The sequence below is a fragment of the Dendropsophus ebraccatus genome, chromosome 2 (genome assembly GCF_027789765.1).
Source record: "Dendropsophus ebraccatus isolate aDenEbr1 chromosome 2, aDenEbr1.pat, whole genome shotgun sequence".
NCBI classification, from domain to species: domain Eukaryota; kingdom Metazoa; phylum Chordata; class Amphibia; order Anura; family Hylidae; genus Dendropsophus; species Dendropsophus ebraccatus.
Window position 1 is genome coordinate 50,142,741 of NC_091455.1, and position 22,967 is coordinate 50,165,707.

Sequence of the window (22,967 nt, forward strand, 5' to 3'; positions counted from 1 at the left end):
ACTCACTATAATAGTTTGCCAATCACTGGTGCCCCCTTTAATAGTGTGCCAATCACTGGTGCCCCCTATAATAGTGTGCCAATCACTGGTGCCCCCTATAATAGTGTGCCAATCACTGGTACCCACTATAATAGTGTGCCAATCACTGGTGGCCCCTATAATAGTGTGCCAATCACTGGTGCCCCCTATAATAGTGTGCCAATCACTGGTGCCCCCTATAATAGTGTGCCAATCACTGGTACCCACTATAATAGTGTGCCAATCATTGGTGGCCCCTATAATAGTGTGCCAATCACTGGTGCCCCCTATAATAGTGTGCCAATCACTGGTGCCCTCTATAATAGTGTGCCAATCACTGGTGCCCCCTATAATAGTGTGCCAATCACTGGTGCCCTCTACAATAGTCTGCCAATCACTGGTGCCCCCTATAATAGTGTGCCAATCACTGGTGCCCCCTATAATAGTGTGCCAATCACTGGTGCCCTCTATAATAGTGTGCCAATCACTGGTGCCCTCTATAATAGTGTGCCAATTACTGGTGCCCTCTATAATAGTGTGCCAATCACTGGTGCCCTCTATAATAGTGTGCCAATCACTGGTGCCCTCTATAATAGTGTGCCAATCACTGGTGCCCTCTTTAATAGTGTGCCAATTACTGGTGCCCCCTATAATAGTGTGCCAATCACTGGTGCCCTCTACAATAGTGTGCCAATCACTGGTGCCCTCTATAATAGTGTGCCAATCACTGGTGCCCTCTATAATAGTGTGCCAATCACTGGTGTCTCTTATAGTGTGACACCTATAGATCTTCCCGTCATAGTCTGCTACTCTCTGATGTCATGTGCCAACTACCCTGTTACCTGATGGTACAACCATTTCTCTGACTCAGGTACCACACACAGAAGCAGGGCTTTGTACATGATGTTTTTAATGCTGAGGTTTTCCTATTGACGTCAATGAGGAAAACTGGATGAAAAACACCACAAAATCACTAACTACAGGAAAGTGATCTCCATCTGTTGCAAAACTGTAACTTCTCAGGGGGGCCATAACGGCTATAGGACATGTAATAAATATGGAGCTCATTATGCCCACTGTGGGACTGGATAGAGGAGGAGGCCCTTATGTATGTCATGTGTGAATACAGGCTACAGCGGGTCTGTTACATAAATAGGCCATATTGAATCAAATTTATTTGAATGCAACTGAACGGCTTATTCTAACAAATTGGACTCTTCCTTTAATTTTCTGTGTTGTCTCTGGACGGATCACATCCATTATGTTGACTTTCACTGTCATAGCCAGCTAGTCAATCCTTGTCTTCTGATATCGAGAATTACACCTCCAAATGTCAGGGAAACTTGGTATTGATTTTATGTTCTGCTGTAACTTTGTATTGGCATTTTTGTGTGATCAGTGATACGTAGATCAGTAACGAACACGAAACCTACAGTCAATGGCTGATTGTTATTTTCTTCTCTCTTTAGGGCAACGATGAACCAGATATCCTAACAACATACACAACTTCCTCGTCTTTTGTTTCTACTGAGTAATTATGGTGCGTCTGACAGTTGATCTCATCGCACGGACCAACAATCACCTCCGCAACAGGAAAGATGAAACCCTCACACAGTACCTGAAAAGACTGACTCATCTGAATTTCTCTAGCAAACATATTGATTGTCTTGTAAGTGTTTTATCTAGTTAAATCCACCCGTCCATCTATATGCCTGTCTATCTTATATTTAGGAATATTTGTATTGGGATTCTGTGTGAAATGCATTATGGACCACATTTTATGTTCCAGCAGCTCAAATATAAAAGAGTGGTGCATATTATAATATCACTTTTATTTTATTTTGAAGCTAAGTCCACATTAAGTAGTTGATATCTTCATACTTGAGTGTAGCCATCCATTTGACTTCTAAAGGCAGCGTTTCTATATGCTTGGTTCAGCTTTGCCAGTGGTATGGCTACAAGATTATAGGCCTCCTTGAATTGCTTTGCAGAAAGCAAACTTTTTCTATCTATCACTAGGTTTATGCTGCCTTAAATAAAGGCAACATAAAGTAGTGAAATAAATGCTGAAAGATTGGTGTATTACATCATTCTGTTCAGTTGTTCTCCTGAAATGCAGGAGAATGGGATTTGTGCTGTTCTAATCCCTCCGCCCTCTAGATGTTAATTGACAGCTGACTGCCTGCCTATGCACAGTATATACACACGGTATAAATAGACAACTGCCAATCAGCAGGGCTGATTGGCAGTTGGCCTGAGTGTGCTGGTACTCATGAATTTCCAGGTCTACTGAGCACACACACATAATGGAGAAGACTAGTTTGCAATGCTCAGAGTCATTGTTATTCAGGAGCATATCTCTGAATCAGCTGTACAGAACAACGTAAGTGATACATCATTCTGTTCAGCTTCTCTATCACTAGTTTATGCTACTCTTAGATGTCTAAAGAAAACCTGGCACTGCTTGTCATCTCCCCAATACCATCCCTACAGTGAAGCATGGTGGTGGCAGCATCATGCTGTGCAGGAGTTTTTCGGTAGCTGGGACAGGGAGAGACTGGTCATGGTTCATGGAAAGCTGAAAGGAGCACAGTAGACAGATATTCTTAATAGCGGCGGCAGCCAGCAGGGAACGAGGAGCAAATGAGCGCTTACATCACTCATTTGTTCCTCGCTGTTGGCCCGTGGAATAGGGCCTTTAGACAGTTTAAAAATGTGCCAATATTATTACACCAATACAAACGGGCCACCAAGCGTTCGACTGTGACTAAGGTTACAAACACACACACCGTATACGCAGCCTATTTACTGCTGCGATACGCAGCAAATACGCAGCAAATACGCAGCAGATTAGATCTAAATAACTGAACACAGCATCAAATCTGCACCATCAAATCTACTGCAGATCTGCTGCGTATTTGCTGCGTATCTGCTGCGTATACGGTGTGTGTGTTTGTACCCTAAGAATAATTTAAATTAACCAATATTACGATGAAAGAGACATTTGTCATCAGCATACATGTGTCCATTGTACAATAAAAGGAATATAGAGCTATATATGTGTGCGGTGTATGTGCAAGGGCAGTGTCGCCTGTGTAGCTTTGCAGGCCTGGGTTCCCATGACACATCACATTTCGCTCTGCTTTCATGTTCCATTACATTGACGTGTTCACATTTCATGCTATTCCGCATAGCTGAACTACAGTTTAGCGGTAATTGGTGGGTTCACCTTGGCTTGTTCACCTCTGTCAGCAGAGCTTTTCCTGCTAGTTCTGGGATTGTACTCAAGTGAATTAACTATTTTAGACATTGTCTAAGGAGACTGCCCAAATTGTATGTCAGGTGACATTTAATACTTTCATGGAGAGACTCGAAGCCTTACAAACATAGGATGTGATGCGCTGTATGTTACAGGACTGTAGCGCACTTGTCAGATTTAATGTAAAGCATTGCACACAAATATAATGTTCTAGTATTACATAAGACCACATCCTCCGGAGAGCATTCTGACCACTTGATGATAAATGTTTCTACAGCAACTTGTCACTTCCAGACATAATGTTCCTTTGGGATATTACACCAAATATATCCAGTTTATTAAATTAAAGGAGAATAATTGCATTACAAAAGCCTTTTGTCTGGTCTCCGAGGGCGAGAACAATGTGTGTTTGCTAAGAAATTTGAGGGATTGTCCGGTTTACAAAAACTAATTTCAAATAGCATATTATGGCACTCTTAGTTAAAGGAATATTCCAAGTTGAAATAACTTATCTCCTATTTACGGGATGAATGTCAGATTGCATAGGGCCAGACTCTGCCCCTCCTATTTGTTTGTTAGAAATGGGGCATTCTCAATGATAGCTGCCCAAGGGATTGAGCGCTGTACTCGGCTATCCTCCGCAACATTATAGACAATGAATAGAATGGCAGCACACATGTGCAACTCAGCGCTCATATCAAAGAGTCAGGCCCCCACTCTGGAGATCGTAGAAATAGGATCCCCCGACTGCCCTGTATATATGCATATCCGTGCTGACACTTTCCCTTCCTGAAATGGCCGCACAATCGATCATCGATCATTGCTTGTTTGCATGCCCCATGTCATACCGTATAAAGGAAGTCTCCTATTTGAGATATACATCTGCCAGAGCATATCACAGCTATAGAGAGTGTCTCCCTCCCCAGGAGACCCACCATGTCCATGTATTATGTCTCTTTGATCTCAGCTGGCACAATGTAATGCTTTTTTCCCCTGTGGGAGCGCTGCAAGGATCTGTACAATTGCTGTTAGATTCCCCTGTAGATTACAACTGATTGATGGGGATCCCTATTTTGGGGGGTACATGTGATAGTGTAACTGGATGAAGGGAAAAAGAAAAATTAAAACTGCTGACTTTCCACCCCCCTGTTTATTTATTTATTTATTTTTCCTGTCCTTGTTCTCTCTCCTCTGTTAGAGGCCGTTCACAATACGAAATCGCGCCGACATGTCAATTCTTGGAGTGGAAAGGCTCAGAGAGCGGAGGCGCGAGCCCTCCCATTCAAACAGATGGAAGGCAGGATTTGGCGCAGAGGGGGGGTTCCGTACAAAATTCTGGCGCTGATTCGGTAGTGTGACCGGGCCTCCTTTAATACTCGCTCTTGATAGATTTAGCTTTGGATATATGTTTGCCTAGAACTTGACAAACAAATATGAAATTAAATAAAAATTGTGATATCTATGACTGGGAGCCATGGACGAACATATTAAAGACTCAAAAATCAACCGGAGACAGCACTTTAAAGTGAAAAAACGTGATGCTTTTATTCACATCCTACTTCCGCAACGTTTCGGCTGGTTCTCAGCCTTTCTCTAGCGCTTGAGAAAGGCTGAGAACCAGCCGAAACGTTGCTGAAGTAGGATGTGAATAAAAGCATCACGTTTTTTCACTTTGAAGTGCTGTCTCCGGTTGATTTTTGAGTAGTTGCATCTGGACGGAGGGGTCCTGTCTGGTGAGACGAGCACTCTATATCTATTGTTTCTACCTAGGACTTTGGCCTGTGCTGTTCCCTTGAACTGTTAGAACATATTAAAGAGTCTAAAAAACGTATGCACATAGAAGCTGATATCCACAGGGAGCAGGTTATATTGTTCAGTGGGTCAGTAAATGATATTAGGGGCTGGCAGGACAAGGCTATATACCTAAAAGCACTCAGATATTTGTAAAGAGGTAGTTATAGCTGTAACAACCAGAACATCAGGCTAGAAGATTAAATTCTCTATATATTAATCCTGTCTTCTTTGTCTCTTCAGGATGACCTGTCTGCGTGCAGAAATCTCACAGTCTTATACCTTTATGACAATAACATCAGAGAAATAAGGAGTCTTGGATTCCTAACAACGCTAACTCACCTTTACCTCCAGAATAACTGTATTACCTGTATAGAAAGTCTCAGCGGCCTCAAACGACTTGAGAAGCTGTAAGTATTTCTATGTGTTATATAGGTTTTTCTATAGTTTCTTAATAATTTTCTCTAAACATGGCTATATATTCCATTTCCGATAGCTGTCAGCTTTATCTGTCCCTCCCTCCCCATACACATGAACTTTCGGCTGATTATGTGTTCTCTATAGGGAGGGGTCAGCTGCAGCCAGTCAGCTCTGGCACCAGCCTATCCCTCCTAGAACAATTTGGTTGGCCTGACCCTCCTCTCCATCGACATCTGTCAGTGTAGTGTTAGGAGTCCACCACACACCTTACAGCCCTATTATACATACAGATTATCTGACAGGTTGATGAGACCAACGCCAGGAATGGATTTGAAAAGAGGAGAATTTTCAGTCTTTCCTTTATGACCTGTTCTCTGTTTATAGTTTGTTCCTGGCTTTGGCTTTAATAATCTGTCAGATAAAACTGTGTGTGTGTTTAATAGGGCACTTCGACAGTCATCTAAACTCACCAAAACTTGCAGGTATGAGCTCTGTTTGCTTTGTGTCTTTTTGGTGTTTTCAAAAAAAAAAATTAAAGAAACTTTTTTATGGAAAAGAGAGAGTGGTTTCCCATCTGTCTTCTTCCACTTGTATTTGCTTTGATTTCACTAAAGCTGAACAATGGTGTATTGTCACTAGAACACTATGTTTTGTCTATTTCTCTTGAACCTGTTCAGATTTGGCTTTTTTTTCTCCACAGGTATTTGGGAGGGAATTATCTGACTGTCATTGAGGGACTGGAAGGTCTTGAGCAACTCAGAGAGCTGCACATTGAGAGCCAGAAGCTTCCTCCAGGAGAGAAGTTACTGTTTGATCCCAGGACGCTTCATTCCTTGTCTGTAAGTATCTGGATGTAATAGTTTTAGTCATTGAAGTTGGTAATATTAATGTATATTAGAGACTGTGAAAAAGAATTATTGCCTAAACATCACATTGCAGATGTCAAGTATAATTTAGAGACCATTCACACCACGATTTGACCAGCTTTGTCGGGCATACATCAGCAACCTGTAAACAAAGGTATGCTGAGGTATACCATAGCATAATGCCAAAAGGCCTATTGAGTTTAATGGGTTGAACATATCAACTAGTAACTGCATTCATTCTATTTCCGAACTTACACTTTTTTTTGAATAAAGCTCAAAAGCACAGGAGACCACATTTTAGTCACTAAATGATATGTTCGGCCCCAGGTGTGCTAGGTGCATGTTGCAGTATACATCGACTAATTTTTATGACAGGTTGCTGGTGTATACTGGTGATGTGTGGGCGAAATGTGGTGCTGTTGGGGTTTCCATCACATTTTTCATGTAGTACAGTAAAAAAAAAAAAAAAGTGAATCCTGGCAGACCCATTTCAGTCATGGAAGCCACGACTTCAGTGAACTGTATAAGCCCACCACATTGGAAGCTACTCTCCATTCTATCTTATAGAGGAGGGTCCTGAGCAGTGGACCCCACATTTCTCACATTCATATGCCCTCCTCTGGCATATGGACAGGGGTTGTCTTCAATGTCTTTACTTCAATGCATTTTACAATAAAGATATGCAAAAAACGAGCCTGTGGAGCCTCATTTAAGAGTATCAAAACACAGGACTATCCAGATATCCCTCCGGGAAGGACCCAGCCAAGGGGCGGTTCCTGTAAGAAAACAACCAAAACCACCATATTAAGTGGCCCTATAAGTCAATGTAATGACAAGGGGAAAAACCAAGGCGAGGTGTCCACCCACAGACAGCTGTTTCAGGGTGTTGCCCCTCTTCAGTGTGGAGCAGGATTCTGGCTAGTCCTGTGTTTTGCGACTCTTAAATGAGGCTTCACGGGCTCTTTTTTTGCATATTTCTATTTCCCAGGGAACAATGCACCTAGGATTTCACTTCATTGAGTGAAAGCTGACAGTGTTATCTTTGGCTGGTCTCCCTGAGATCAGCGATCTGTTTCCCGTATAGCTCTATGGCATTGTTTCCACCTAGCCAGAATCCTGCTCCACACTGATGAGGGGAAACACCCTGAAACAGCTGTCTGTGGATGGATACCTAGCCTTGGTTTTTCCCATTGCCATTAAATTGACTTACAGTATCGTCCACTTAATATGGTGGTTTTGGTGGTTTCCCTACAGGAGCCATTCTTCGGCTGAGTCACTCCCGGAGGGATATCTGCCTAGTCCTCTGTTTTGAGACTCTTGAATGAGGCTCCGCAGACTCTTTTTTGCATATTTGTATTTCCCAGGGAGCATTACACCTAGGATTTCACTGTATTGAGCACTTTAACCGGCAGCCGACAGTGTTATCTTTGACTGGTCTTCCTAAGATCAGTGATTTTTTCCTGTATGGTTCTACAATAAAGTTAATTTGTTCACCAACTTTGTTATTAAAAAAATTATTGGTGTGTTTTTTTTCCCCCACAAGTCTCTATCTGTACTCAATATCAGCAATAATAATATTGATGAGCTGAAGGAACTTGCAGTTCTGGAGAACATAACCCAACTCGTGGCTGTGGACAACCATCTTAATGATATTGAGGTATGACTTTTAGACTTCTTATTAAATGCTGACATATTTGTTATTTTTATATGTATTAACTGTTTGGTTGAGAACGCTAAATTGTTGCACGTGTATTCAAACGGCAACAGTAGTAAAGGATACATTGAAAAATACACATTTTCCCCTAACGACCGCAGGGGTATATTTACACCCTGCGGCCGCCTCGGGGAGTTCAGAGCGGGGTCGCGCGACGACCCCGCTCTGTACCGCCGCGGTCCCGGGTGCCACATGTAGCCCGGGACTGCGGCAATTACCGGGCACGGTCTGATAATTGACAGCTGCATCTGAATCCTTTATGCAGCCTCATTCCTGGTGTCTAGTGGGGTGGATCGCCCCCCTCAGGACGTTGTCCCGGAGGAGTGATCCACACATCCCTCACCGGCCGGGGTCAGCGCCGTAATGACGCTGATCCCGGATTGGCACTCAATTGCTTCATTGATCTATGCTGTATAACTATACAACATAGATCTCAATGAGAGATCAGTGTGCTTATACTAGAAGTCCCCCAGGGGGGCTTCTAGTAAAGGTGTAAAATAAATTTTAAAAAGTGTTGTTAATAATAAAAAAAAACCCTCCCCTAATAAAAGTTTGAATCACCCCCCTTTTCCCATGTTATAAATATAAATAAATAAATAAACATGTTTGTTATCGTCGTGTGCGTAATCGCCTGAACTATTAATTTATTTAATTCCTGATCTCGCACGGTAAACGGTGTAAGCGTAAAAAAATCCCAAAGTGGAAAATTGCGCATTTTTGGTCGCATAATATCCAGAAAAATTGTAATAAAAAGCGATCAAAAAGTCGCATATGCGCAATCAAGGTACCAATAGAAAAAACACATCATGGCGCAAAAAATGACACCTCACACCATAGACCAAAGGATAAAAGCGATATAAACCTGGGAATGAAGCGATTTTAAGGAACATATACTGTATTTGTTAACAATGGTTTGCATTTTTTACAAGCTATCAGATAAAATAAAAGTTATACATGTGACATATCGGTGTAATCGTAACGGACATATATAACAAGTCAATTTTACCACAGGGCAAACGGCGTAAAAACAAAACCCCCCCAAATAAACAGAATGCGTTTTTTTTTTTCAATTTCACCACACATTAATTTTTTTTCTGGTTTCGCAGTGTACTTTATGAAAAAATTCAAAGTACAATTAGTGGCGCAAAAAATAAGGGCTCATGTGGGTTTCTAGGTGAAAAAATGCAAATGCTATGGCCTTTTAAGCACAAGCACGAAATTGGCTCTGTCTTTAAGGGGTTAAGAAGCTGTTGGGGGCATGCTATACTAAAGTATACATAAAATAGACATGGCAGGGCCTCTCTAGGTGGGGAAGGTTTAACCCTGGGTCATTCTGGTTTCACATTATCTTGCCTGGGTTGAGAAGAAGGCAGAAGTATCTTTAACTGTTAAGCAATGGGTGAATTGGATTTGTGCACCTGTTATAGTAAGTTACCACTGTATTATGCACTTTACGCTACTAGGAATACACATTTTAAGTAATGCTTTGATATGTAAACCCATTCAAAAAAGACCATATCTTACCTATATGACCACTAAAGGGGTACTCTGGCAAAAAAAATTCAAGTCAACTGGTGGCAGAAAGTTATACAAATTTGTAAATTACTTCAATTAAAATATCTAATGTCTTTCAGTACTTATCAGCTGCTGTATGTCCTGCAGGAAGTGGTGTATTTTTTCCAGTCTGACACAGTGCTCTCTGGTGCCACCTCTGTCTGTGAGAGGAACTGTCCAGAGCAGGAGAGGTTTCCTTTGGGGATTTGCTACTACTCTGGACAGATCCTGTCACTACAGAGGTGGCAGGATCTACATTTTTGGAGGCATCAGTGGAGACTCTTGATTGAGCACTTCATTGGAATTTTTCACTGTTCTCCTTGAGTTCAGTTATTGGTGTGTTTTTTGTTGGTTGATTTGTCATTGCCCCAACTAGCCAGAATCCTGCTCCACACTGACAACGGGCAAATACCCCAAAACGGCTGTCTGTGGATGGATGCCTGCCCTGGCAAGCCCTTGTCATGTCACAATACTCGCACCTTAAGTTAGACTTTGACACAATAGGGGCCACCCTGTCGTTTCCCTGTTTATGTTCCAATACTCGCAACCGAGTGGGTCTTAGGGGGCTATCTAACAGGGTGGTGTGGTGCTCTCCCCATTATGGAGGCACCCCGTGGAAACAGGCTAGAGATATCTGGCTATTCCTGTGTTTTGAGACTTGCAACCGAGGCTCCACGGACTCTTGTTTTACACACTACAGAGGTGTATATGTTGTATGTATAGGTAGGGTATACTAACCATATAATGACAATAGTAGTCCCAAGCTATCATCTATGCAAGAACAAAAAACAAATTAGCTAAAATATCACCTTTATTGGTATGCGTAATAAAAGTATACTATATATTCTGTATATATAGTATACTTTTATTACGCATACCAATAAAGGTGATATTTTAGCTTATTCCCTTTGGGGGTTTTTTTCTCACACTACAGAGGTGGCAGCAGAGAGCACTATGTCAGACTGGGAAGAAAACAAGTTATTTTTCTCGTGGGCTTATATAAAAACATCCCATGCCATATTACACAGATATTTAGAGAATATGGTGCTTCATGGAAACACTGAAAGGTGAATCAGAACCTACAGGTAATAACAATAAAATGTTTGCCAAATCTGTGGCTCTTCAGCAGTTGCATAACTGCAACTCCCATCATGCCATGACCGCTTTCAACAGTCGGAGCGTGATGGGGATTGTAGTTTGCAACAGCTGCAGAGCCAAAGATTGGGAAAAGCTACACGTCCCGCTCAGCCAATTAGTGTGATGCGCTGCCCCAGCACACTGATTGGCTGAGCGGGACGTCCACCCGGGAACCCCTAAAGCAAGCCGGATCGCGGAGCAGGTAATGTATATGCTCTGGCCGGCAGGAGGTTAACGGGGAGGTTTCCTGACATACTCACAGCAACAGCGGCTGTTATTTTACCTAAAATGACACTGTGGGAACATTTAGCTATTTTACATTAAACTAGAGCTTTTTTATATAATGTGACATACTGTAGGGAATTGCTCCTCTACACTTGGGCATCAGCTGATCTTGTACACATTGGCCCATTCAGCTGACAATCACCCTATGTAAAAAGGCCCTTTAGGTTCTGTTCACATCTGCCTATAGTCCTAAACAGCTAAACATAAAAGTAAAGTACCCTGTTTATTTTCTTTGCGCCTTGCTCGGGATTATGTTGTCGAGAAGTCCTTTAAGTGGATTTATCATCATTATGACCTTAATGTATTCAACCTCTGCCCGGTATTGATTATTGGAAGAACATCATCAGGAAGAAGAATTCATTTACCTCATGTCTTAGTCACATCCAAGACGGACAATATAGATTTTTCCCCCCACAGAGATTATGACAAGCTGTCAGACGGGTGACAAATTGCCGTCTGAGGTCTTAGTTAAGGATCGGAGTTAAACATTTCCAATAAAAGTGATGTTCCATTGTTCAGATGCAAGTTCATAAATGGGCAGTGCTAACAATGAGAAGGCTACGGCCAGTGCTACGTCCCTGGTGGACGACTTATGATTTCTCAGTAACTTCTAAGTGATGTTGTGACATGATCATTTATCAAGTAGGAGCTGTAGAAGAAGGAGCCGGTCCCTCTAGTAATAGTTATTGAAAGGCTGGAAAGTGAGAGCACTTTATTAGAGACAGGAAGGCAATAAACAACTAGAGCGTATCCAAAGAAGTAATCATATTTCACCGCAGGATTAGACTATGCTAAGATAAACATACACTGGGACCGGCATGTTCTGGGTCATTTATCAAGTGAGTAGCAGCCAGCAACCAGTGCTTCAGAGGAGCAATATATTTATCAAGGGCCGCTGCTACAAATTGTGCGTTTCTTTGTAATGTATCACTTTCTCCTTTCTCTGATGAACATTATTAATCTAAAAACCACAAAAATAAACACTAATGCCGTAAGACTTTTCTTTGTTAGTATGTGTTAAGAACACTAGGCTGAGTTCAAGGAACAGTGACACGGACTTTAAAAATGGGAGATATTAGCGCACAGTGGTGACCTGTTACTTACAACATCTCCCCTAAATGCTTAAAGAAGAACTATCAGCAGGTTAGGTGAATCTAACCTGCTGATAGCTCCCTATAGTGCCTGGAACGCTGAGGATGAAGGTATGTGTCTTACCTTCCTCCTTGGCTCTGGTCCAACACTGTTAGTCGGTGTAATCTTAGGCTGGGAGCACTGTTAGGATCATTGATTATCAATGGAGCGGGCTCCTGGCGGTGCGGGGTAGTGCTCCTAACATTGCTCCTGGCCGAAGATTACGCCAATTTACAACGTGGGAGCGACGCCGAAGAAGAAGGTAAGACACATACCTCCCTCTTCAGTGTCCTGGGGGCTATAGGGGGTTATCAACAGGTTAGATTAGTCTAACCTGCTGACAGTTCCCCTTTAAAGATTTACAGGGGCTGTGATCCCATTATACATATGGCCACTAGATGTTTCCCTTTACTGGGCATGTTAAAAGCTGCTGCAAATCCACATTCAGTAGCACAGAATCCTGGGGGTGCTCGCATTGTATTGTCAGCTCTCCTGTCACACAGTACCAGAACCTCTGTAAACTCACAGGGACATTGCCCTCAGTTGATATGCAACCTGCATGATAAGCAGGTGTCTTTCCTTCTGTGAGTGCACAAAGTACTGGGACTCCTTGTGTTTGGTCTCCTTTTTTAAAAAGACCAAATATCAGCACAAAGGGAGCCTGGCAACATAGAAAACGTTAAAAAAAGTGAGTATATTGCCAAACTGCTTGTGATCACAACCCTTGTTGATTACTTTAAAAAAACATGTAGGGACAGGTACGCTTTAACAGTTTTCTTCAGCATGGACAGTGGTGTGTCTCTCGCACAGGGAAATTACTAAAGTGATTTTCTTTAATGATGAATTTTTAGCATTAGACTGTATGATTTGTATCAGTGTCTACACCCAGCAGTTACAGTACTCCTGCTTTTTAATGCCTGTGTTATACAGCCATGTGGCAACAACCTAAAACATCTGGGGAAGAGGTTCGGTTGTGGTTCGGATGGAACACCAGGATAAAACCAAAATGTGATCCGTGTGACTCTGTAGAATGATTGTTTGATGGTGGGCAGGGTGGTGTGAGTATGTCAGCTGGAATTCTTGTATATTTACCTGATAGAGAGAAGAATGGTTGTACCAGTTCAAGCTAGCAGGAAGGCAGGAGTAACTGAAAATATACATTGCAACAGTGCTATGCACTTCTAAATGATCAGGGTGAGAATACTGAAGCAGATTTACTAAGGGCCCTATTACACGGGACGATTATTGTGCGAAAAATTGTTATATCGTTCAAATTTAAACAATAATCGTTCTGTGTAATTGCAGGCAACAATCGAAAAATTGTTCGTACGTCGTTAATTGTTGATTTAGATCTGAACCTAAAATTATCGTTAATCTTCGCTAATCATTCGCTGTAATTCCACGTTTGTTCGCCCAAGTTCTGCATTTTTTCACTAATCGTTCAGTGTAATTGCACATTGTTCATTATTTTGCTGGGATCAGAAGGAATAAACGATCATAGTAACGATTGCAATTACGATCGTAGTAACGAACGTAGCTAACGATTATCGCCCTGTGTAATATGGTGAACGATTTCAGGTTAGCGATAAACAATCTCATTTGAGATCGTTTATCGTTAGTCGTTAAAAATCGCTCCGTGTAATACCACCCTAATACTCTCTTAGGCGAGGGCCACATGCAACAGTTAGTGAGTGGTGTTGCATTGCAACATAATGTGACTGCAATGCAACAGTCACCAAAACATCCTTTCTTGCATTGAGGTGTATAGAAACAAAGTCGCACGCGACTTTCTTTTAACTTTTCTGCGACTTGGCTATTTTGTTACCTCCACATCCAAGGATGCGTGTGATACCTCATGCATATTATATAGTCACTCATTCCCAGGTAAATGGCAGGTTCATCTATTAGTCATCCAATTTAGCCACCTTTAGTTACCCTTACTAGTAGGTGCCTAGTATAGTTATAGGTCACCTAATATAGTTATACTCGTAGGGCTCATCAAAATATATTTTTGTAAATACATTCATTTAGCAAATTTAATATGTCCCTCTTTTCTTCCCATTGTTGACAGGGGAGAAAAAGAGAGCGAGTATATCAGAAGAAGGAGACAAGTTTGCTGAATTAATGTATTTTCAAAAATATTTAGCCCTATAAGTATAACTATGTTAGTTGAGATGTGAATACCCCTTTAATAACCTCAAGTAAAAATGTCCGCATTGTCATAGCAGAGTTATTTGCTTAGACAATCTTTTATTTTTTTCCTATAGGATCTGGAATTTGTTCTGGGCAAATGGCCCCGGCTATGGAGGATGGATCTCACTGGAAATCCAGTTTGTCAGAAACCAAAATACAGAGATAAAGTTATAGTGCTCTCAAAGGCACTGGGTAAATGTATACCATTGTTTTATTTTACCTAAAAACTTTGTAAGAACATGTGATACAGAACATTTATGTGATAACAAAGGTAGCAATTTTAGAGGATATGGGTGTAATTGCTCTAAAGTAATTAATTGTAAGTAAGTAATTAAGTAAGTAAATGCTCTGAAGTGTCCTGGTCACAGAGACATGTCAGAAGTTTTGCTCGGTCGCAGTCTGGGTATTCAGACCCCCACCGATCATTAGATAAAGCTGCAAAGGTCTGTTCTACTCTACTTACCTTGCATATACAAGGTATAATTCTTCTATAAAGAACCTGTTTTCCTTAACAGGCAGCTATGTGTCTTTAGCATAATACTGTTTCCCAGGCACGCAGTCACATCCAATGCAAAGAGATGTGAGCTATGTACTGTAGTTTTGGTATAGTCACATACATATTAGTTGTCATTTGCAGTAAATGCATCTGCCAGCGAAGGCCAGCACCTAATATTGCTCTCCAATAGATGCTGACCTTGGTGTCCTGTAGGTTTAATACAGGACACCTATTTTAACAACAGGAACCCACTTCTTAAAGTGTCACTGTCGTTAATTTATTTTATTTTTTTTGCAGAAATCAATAGTCCAGGCGATTTTAAGAAACTTTGTAATTGGGTTTATTTGCCGAAAAATGCATTTTTATCATAAAAAAGCAGTTTGAAACTCTCCCCCCTGTCTTCATTGTTCTCTATGAAGAGGAGAGGGGTAGAGGGAGATGAGGCACCAAAACAGGACAACAAAAAGTTAGTTTACAGCTACATCACCAGGCTATGTCCTCTGAAGTCAGCACTGACCTCTCTGACCTCTGAATACCAGCTTTTATGCAGCTCCCACTGTGTGATCCTTTGTTCTCTGCTCTCTGCTGGCAACTAAACCCCCTCCTTCCTCCTCCCCCTCCTTCCTCCTCCCTCTCCCCCTCTCCATAGAACAGACAGGATCCGAATGATGTAAAAGAGTCGAGATTTCCTGATAATGAGCAGTGAATGAGAGAGAGGAGGGAGGGGGGGAGGGACCTGGAGAAAGTCTTTTTGAATGCAGATAATGGCATATTTGCCTAATAAACCTAATTACAAATTTCTTAAATTTCTTAATTTCTTAAAATCGTCTGTACTATTGCTTTCTCCAAAAAAAATGAAACAACAGTGACACTTTAAGTGTTTTTGATGCAAAGGAAATGTAATATGATAATTGACATTGTCACTGGTCCTTTTGAAACACATACACACATTTTTTAGTCCCTGTCTACTGATTTATATGTATGATGGCTATGCCATTTTTATACACTGTGCCTCTTCACAACAGAAATCCTGGATGGTAGAGAAATCAAGGAAACAGCCAGGCAATTCTTAATAAACTGGAAGGCCTCAAAAGATGCCAGGAAGAAAAGCAGAGAGGAGAGTATGGCTGGCCGACTAGTATTTCAGCAGCTGTGTAAGTAACATATTAATAATAATGATTAGCTGACAATAGTATCTGTATATGTTTGTAACATTTTTTCAGGATGTTAGTTACCCTCTCCTGTTTCTGTTGCTTCTTTCCATGTATACTGTATGTTGAAGATATTTTAATCTTTGTTCCTATACATGTAATACAACAACCATACAAGGTTCTCCAAAGGGGTTATCCAGGATTGCCATATAGTGCCCAAATAACCAACTGCACAACCGCCAGATACACAAATAAAGAGTTTTATACAGTGGCTGTAGAAATATTGCATACAGCACCCAGATAAAGTGGGACAACCCTTAGAATTTCTGTACCCCCTGGAGAGACATTTTTTTCTCTCCCTTTGTCTATGTGGTGAGGGTGAAATATTGGTGATAAGTAAGAGACAAATTGGAGGTCTTAAAGGAGTTATCCAGTGCTACAAAAACATGGCCACTTCCCCCCCTCTCTTGTCTCCAGATTGGGTGGGGTTTGAAACTCAGTTCCATTGAAGTAAATGGAGCTTAATTGCCAACCACACCTGAACTAGAGACAAGAGTGGGGAAAAGTGGCCATGTTTTTGTAGCGCTGGATAACCCCTTTAACTAACTTGGGGGTTAATATTAGCAGCTCAGCTTATCTAGAGCACTAAAGAGGCTAATATCAGCATACCTTGCCATCTAGTGCAGTAAACCGGTTAATATTAGAATCCATGTGGTAAAGGGGTTAATATTATTTATGTAAGGGGCTAAACTGTTGATAAATGTACGGAGCAACTCGCAGCTTTATACGTCAGTAGTCGAGAACAGCAGAGCATAGCTGCAATGCATACTCCGCTGTACCTGATGCTAGAAACAGAATGCATGGGGTACAGCATAGGGTGAACCTATTTTGAGAGAGAGAATCAGGACTAACCTAGTAATGTCACAGTAGTAATATATAATATGAGGGGGGGGGCACAGGTTTATCTTGGATTTTTAGACTGAGGGGGCAGATTGCAGTAATAAATTACATTGCAGAATGTAATAAAATAAAAGTACAGAACATTACTAAACAGTAATACATTTGGTAAGATGACTTCATTCATCAGACTGTACTGCACTATGTATTTACCAATTTTTATTGTTATTATAACAGATGGTTTGGATCATCCTCAGTCCATTCTGCCGGCCCAGTATCAGAACCAGAGATATTTTGACAAAGACAAGCCGCAGTACTTCCTTATGCCTCAGATGCAGAGCGATTACAGGCCAAGTCACCTACAAAAAACAATGGCAAAGAAAACCATTAATATTAGTGAAGATATACGGTGAGCCAAAAATGTTATATTCTTACATTTTTATCAGATTTTCGCATTTACTATATTAGTATAGTATATTAGTATATTTACTATTCAGTGAATAGCAGCCGCAGAAAACCCTGTCAGTGCACACTATGGAGCGAGCGGCTGCATAGTGTGCTGTGGGGAGTTCTGATGCGGGCGTGCACGAATGCGCCCGCATCAGAACTCTGTGGCGCTAAAGATCCTCCGGCCGATACTGATGATCTTTTCAGAGACCAGCCGTTCCATGACCCGGCCAGGTCACGGAACCGCGGTCTCATACGTCTAAAAATGTCAGCGCCACTCTAAACTGATGCCAGGCTTAAATACATTTTTCTATGCATTTTCTCCAGAATACTGGGGTAAATACATTGATACATGAATTTTTGATAAGAAATTGAAAATCCACAAAAAATAAAACAAACAAACAAAACCAAATTGCCATATTATGGATCTGTTTTGTCTCTGTTCACAGAGGCTATGGTCCTGGTGTCTGATTTCTTGCCTTGAGAAATCTTGAAGATTTGCTCTTCCCCTCTTTGTAGCGGTGATAGGCAAAGTGTTTGCAATTGCCATATTATCGATTCTTTATAAAACGCTTGGGCCTGTACTGTGTACCTTCATGAGCCGCCAGATTTCCCACTGAAGGTGGCATGTTCCATTGCATTCTGTATTACAGAAGTATTCTTCACTAGAGAAGCCGAAATGGCTTTGTCATGTGCATTAGGCTTAAAGTGCACCTGTTACTTAAAAAAAAAAACTTCTTACATGTCATACAGAAATGTCAAACGTTGTAGTCTGACTGTTCAGACCCCAGCCAATCACTAGCAGGGAGAGAATTGCATGACTGGTTGCTTCCTATCCCTGCAGAATGTCTATGCATTGGAAGTCTGGTTTAAATGTTACAGAGGTTGAACGTTCCTTTGGTTCACATGGGACACAGCCTGGACAGAACTTGCTCAGTGCGCCCTTCTCCCTGCTTGTTTTAGTGATCACCCTGACCCCATTCGATCAAAACTTTTGACATGTCTCTACTACGTGTCAGAAGCTTTTTGATGTGACCTTGCCCTATTAAGAGCACTTGGAACTGTAACTATTTACCTAGAAAATCTTCCTTAGGTGTATCTGTCCCGTATACTGTATATTGTTGGCTTGTAAGATCCCCGTATATTTCTAGCCTACTATTCCTCCTCTTATTTATCTGGATTTCCTAGACTTTTATTCAGCTGTGTCTAAAAATGTAGAACCTTACCATGTCATGCTCCAGTGCCCAAACTCAATGCCTACATGGGACTTCATCCAGAAGCTTTTCTTCTTAAAGAATATATGCAAATATTCTACTTTTTATGGCTTTGAGTGATAGGTGGAAGGGAATTTCAGCATAATTAGTTTTCTTTTTGCTGTAATGAATTTATCATCGTATGACAAGAAGTTGGAGCTGCTCCTGTTGGTATATGGCAGGGTTCAATACTGTGTGTATTCAGCCCCTTCCTCTTTATATTACTGAAGCTGTTATATAAGGGTTACTTAGTGATGAAATCAGAAAAGCCCTTTTACAGTTGTACGTTATATTTATTTAGTCTGTGATGATAAATGAAAGCATTATTGTGTACACGACAAGAAAAACTAACCGCAAGGTGTCCACCGCAGCAGAAAACACCTATTCAGATTCCCGGTGTTACACTGTGGATTTGTGTTCTTCTAAAGACTGTTTGGCAGATGAGATTAATGAGCCATGTACTTTGTATTTTTCTCAGAGCTTTGACGAGAGATGTGTACGTTTCTTTCTCTGTGGTTCTATGGTACCGTACTATAACTATGTATGTGGGCACATTTGATAAGTTATATTCCAGGGCAAAATATCAGCAAAAAGTTTTGTTATAAAAGGAATGGAAAACACAATAGGGCTAAGATCTTACTGCAAGGCACTGGCATAACATATCTTTTTTTATTCATATCAGTCGTGGTCAGGAGAACGAACAGTGAGAGAAGCACAAAGTATTTTCCACAACCTGCCATACTTTAACATATTACAGCTGACACTGCTGTGTCCTGGATCTCAGATAACTCTGATCTTTGTCATTTAACCCCATAGAGGCAGCATAGGTGCAAGTGGCCGCTCAGTCACTCCTTCAGCTCACATTCAAGAGTGCAGGCCATCGATGTGTTGTCATGGCATGGTAGCCAGGAACCTAATGTCAGCCTCCAGACCAGCCATTTTTGTACACCTATTAGACTTTAGTGGGTTAAAATAAAAATGTAAAATGTAAATGTAAAAAAAAATAATAAAAAAAAAATTCCAATTAAAAATTCTTTATTATGTCAAGGAAACAAATGAAAAAGGGCACACAGAACAGATAGTGGTGCTTCCATAATGACTCAAACTATAAAAACAATTACTGCATGGTAAAATAAAAAAAATTTATACCAGAATTTCTGATCAAGCTCATTATGCCTAAAAAGAATCTTTAAATTTGGTGCAAAGATGTGAACTGCTGCAAGAAATCCATCCATCTACCATCTCATGACATATCTGGCCAAATTTGTAATGTGCTTTAGACCAAAGGTGTCAAACTGCGGCCCTCCAACCATGGCAAAACTTCAATTCCCATCATGCATGGAGAGCTAAAACTAAAGCTGTCCATGCATGATAGGAATTGCCGTTTTGCAACAGCTGGAGGGCCGCAAGTTTGACTCAAGTTTGAATCTTTACTCATCACCAGACAGTGTATTAGAGTTAATGATGTGCATCTTCCGGTGTAAATCTTGGAGTAAAGGAGGTTAACCAAGATATGGCGTAAGGAATAGAAAAGTGTATAAGATGTCTACCAAGATGCATTAAATGTAACGCACAGTGCGCCACTGGAATAGCTTTGGCACTATATGTGGTACCTTATGGCTCTGCTGCAGAGATGAGTGCAACTCGATCAGAACCCGTAAGTCTCTGCATTTGATGACTGATGGCTGAAGAAGTTGGATGCATCCATGTTTTCAGGTCGCTCTAGGGTTGGATCCAACTTCTTCAGCCGTCGGGAGTCAAATGCAGAGACTTCCAGGTTTGGATGATCTTCAGCATGCTCTTCTCTGCTGTCTACATGGCACCTATTACAGTTTAGCTCTAACACTGTGCTGTAATTCACTTTCCATATTTCTGCACAAAACCTCCCTCACATCCTGTATCGAGAAGCCATGATTAGCGTATTTATTATGGAACCCATTCAAGTCAATGATTTAATCAGTACTGTCATTCAGCCACCATAGCCTGTAATGAATAATACACATAATCTGTGTAGTCTATTACCACAGCAAAATTTGCATTGTGGCCGGAGGAATATATAAAACCACCATCAATCAGCCGATTCTACAAGAGTCTCTGTGAACGGCCATTCAGCCTGGGTAACAGTCTGACATTGTGACAGGTAGCTGTGACCCGACATGACAGAGCACATGCATAAATATGCAGAAATAGGACCAACATGTAGATTATTTAATGTTCACCTCTTTGATACTTTTGTCTCTTGATATTAATCAAAAAAGTTGGGCATAAATGTTCTTTTCTTTGTAGTGTTTTGATAAGCTTGGCCTCATTGCTAATACGTACACTTAATAAAGCTGACGGGACGGGCTTCCTGAGCATTGCTACTGTAATCATTTCAGAAATTAAAATGGCATATATTAACCTGAAATTATTCATCACTATTCTGCAAGTACAAGGATTATACCCCAGGGTACACTATCTTCATTCACTAGCAATCATAGCCTGAATAATAAGTTGATTTACATTGGAGATTTATTTCAGGTAGTTTGAATAAAAATAAAATAAAGACACGTGCTGAGAACACGTTCACATCTATTCTCTGTTTCGTTTTCCACAAGTGTTTTTTTCATATGGAAAAACTTGAACTTGAGTCCCATAGAAAGCAGCACAGAGGACATATGTGTATTCTACAGATCAGCGAAAACAGCAGTGAATACAGTAATGATGAGTACAATACGTTTTTTAGATCTATGTTTGTCTCGCATGTCCCTTTCGTCCATCCAACATACATTTATCTACAGCTGGGTTCATACTACGTACTAAGCTGAATGCATTTGTGTGCATCTGTTTTTCCATTGACTAACATTATAATAAAAGGGATCAAAATGCATCTGTCGATGCATTTTGATCCATTTATTTTATAATAGAAGTGTGAAAAAAAACATAGCTCTTTAACTGTATTGTGGGGCTGGACCAGAAGGGCAAGGCATTGTTCCCCACACACATCAATAGACCTTGGTGTCCCAAGTCGGTTCCCCTGTTCCTCCTTGGACCACTTTTGGTAGGTAGTATCCACTACATACTGGAATCACCCACAAGAGTATCACAGTTTTTTTTTAAACTGCTGATTTCCTTTCAACTTCTTGTTTTCGGTTTTATCCCAGTCACGTCTCGTCTGAACAGCAACCAGCAACCAAGTGTCCTAGCCCAGGCAAACAAACCGATTGGTATTAAAACAAACGTGTATGTGGATTTTTAAGTAAAAGGAAGAATAAAATTATGCTGGAAAAATATGTAGATTAAAGGATTTTGTGACGGATAAGAAATATGAATAGCTACTTGCTAAGACCTGCCTATAGGTTTCTATGCAATGAATAAACCTGCCTTAGAGAGTCCTGAGAGGCTTGACATGTGTTGTAAGAAAGATGAATTGGAGACTATGGGTGTAATACAGATTTGTCATTGGCATCAGACGTTTGTCTGTTTATTGTTTCAGTCTGACCGATGTAATTGTGCTTGTAATACTGTGGTTTGTTTTGTCATTACAGACAATTAGCTGTAAAGGATCCTGCGAGCTCACTGCCTGGACAAGACGTTCTCGAGCCACACCTACGCAGCCAAGTAGTGCTCTGAGTACATAAAGAAGAGCGGGGGGCATTCCCATGTAATGCTCCATTAATCATCTCTACCCTAATGTTCTGTAGGACAGCCAGCTAGTCATTGACTAAAATCTCTGCAAACAATCTAAGGAACTGTGTGCATTAACTGCTTAACTGCACACACCTTTAAATAAATCCCGTCTTATTGGAGCTGCCTGTACCCTGTCACTGAATTTTGTGGCTTTTTGCTGTCTGTTTAGCCCATGCAGCGTGATAGATCCATCTCGGAGTCTTCACTATTGGAATGAAAATTGCAGCCTTTTTCTATTGAGGAACACTGAAGTTCTACAGCAGATCATTGGCAGTTCTGTGCCGTCATGAAACCCTGACCCGAAAAAGATCTTTATTCTAGAGCCCAAAGCCCTCAAAAGAAATTTAGGTAATGTGCCGAAAAATAAAAAGATCGAACTAATAAACGTGGCTCTTCCGTTTGTTTTCGGGTGATTACTATTGCTATGCATTCAGCTGCCCCTCCTTGTAAAATGTGTAGTAATGTTGGAGAGGCAGCATCATTCTGGTTTCATTACTAGGTGTTGTTTGGTGCAGCCATTTTACACTTGTTTTATGGCTCAAAATCTGCCTAATTTACTATGTGTTAACATAGCCAATATATGCCACTATAACACTATTTCAGTCATTGTTTCACATCAGTATTTGGATGTATTTTTGCTGGATTCAATTCACATTATGCCAGTACGGTATATACTACAGCATACA

At 40.9% G+C, this 22,967-nt stretch overlaps 1 protein-coding gene across 2 annotated transcripts in view; it reads left to right on the plus strand.

The window, feature by feature from the left end:
- PPP1R42 (protein phosphatase 1 regulatory subunit 42) overlaps positions 1 to 22,400 on the plus strand; it is a 34,553-nt gene extending 12,153 nt beyond the window's left edge. For both annotated transcript variants that reach the window (XM_069959980.1, XM_069959981.1), the window contains exons 2-9: positions 1,488 to 1,687; positions 5,312 to 5,478; positions 6,189 to 6,327; positions 7,898 to 8,011; positions 14,443 to 14,560; positions 15,890 to 16,018; positions 17,150 to 17,321; positions 22,140 to 22,400. In XM_069959980.1, coding sequence (XP_069816081.1) covers positions 1,556 to 1,687; positions 5,312 to 5,478; positions 6,189 to 6,327; positions 7,898 to 8,011; positions 14,443 to 14,560; positions 15,890 to 16,018; positions 17,150 to 17,321; positions 22,140 to 22,224 — 1,056 coding nt within the window. In that variant the 5' untranslated portion in view covers positions 1,488 to 1,555 and the 3' untranslated portion in view covers positions 22,225 to 22,400. The remainder of the gene's footprint in view (positions 1 to 1,487; positions 1,688 to 5,311; positions 5,479 to 6,188; positions 6,328 to 7,897; positions 8,012 to 14,442; positions 14,561 to 15,889; positions 16,019 to 17,149; positions 17,322 to 22,139) is intronic.
- The last annotated feature ends 567 nt before the right edge of the window (positions 22,401 to 22,967 follow it).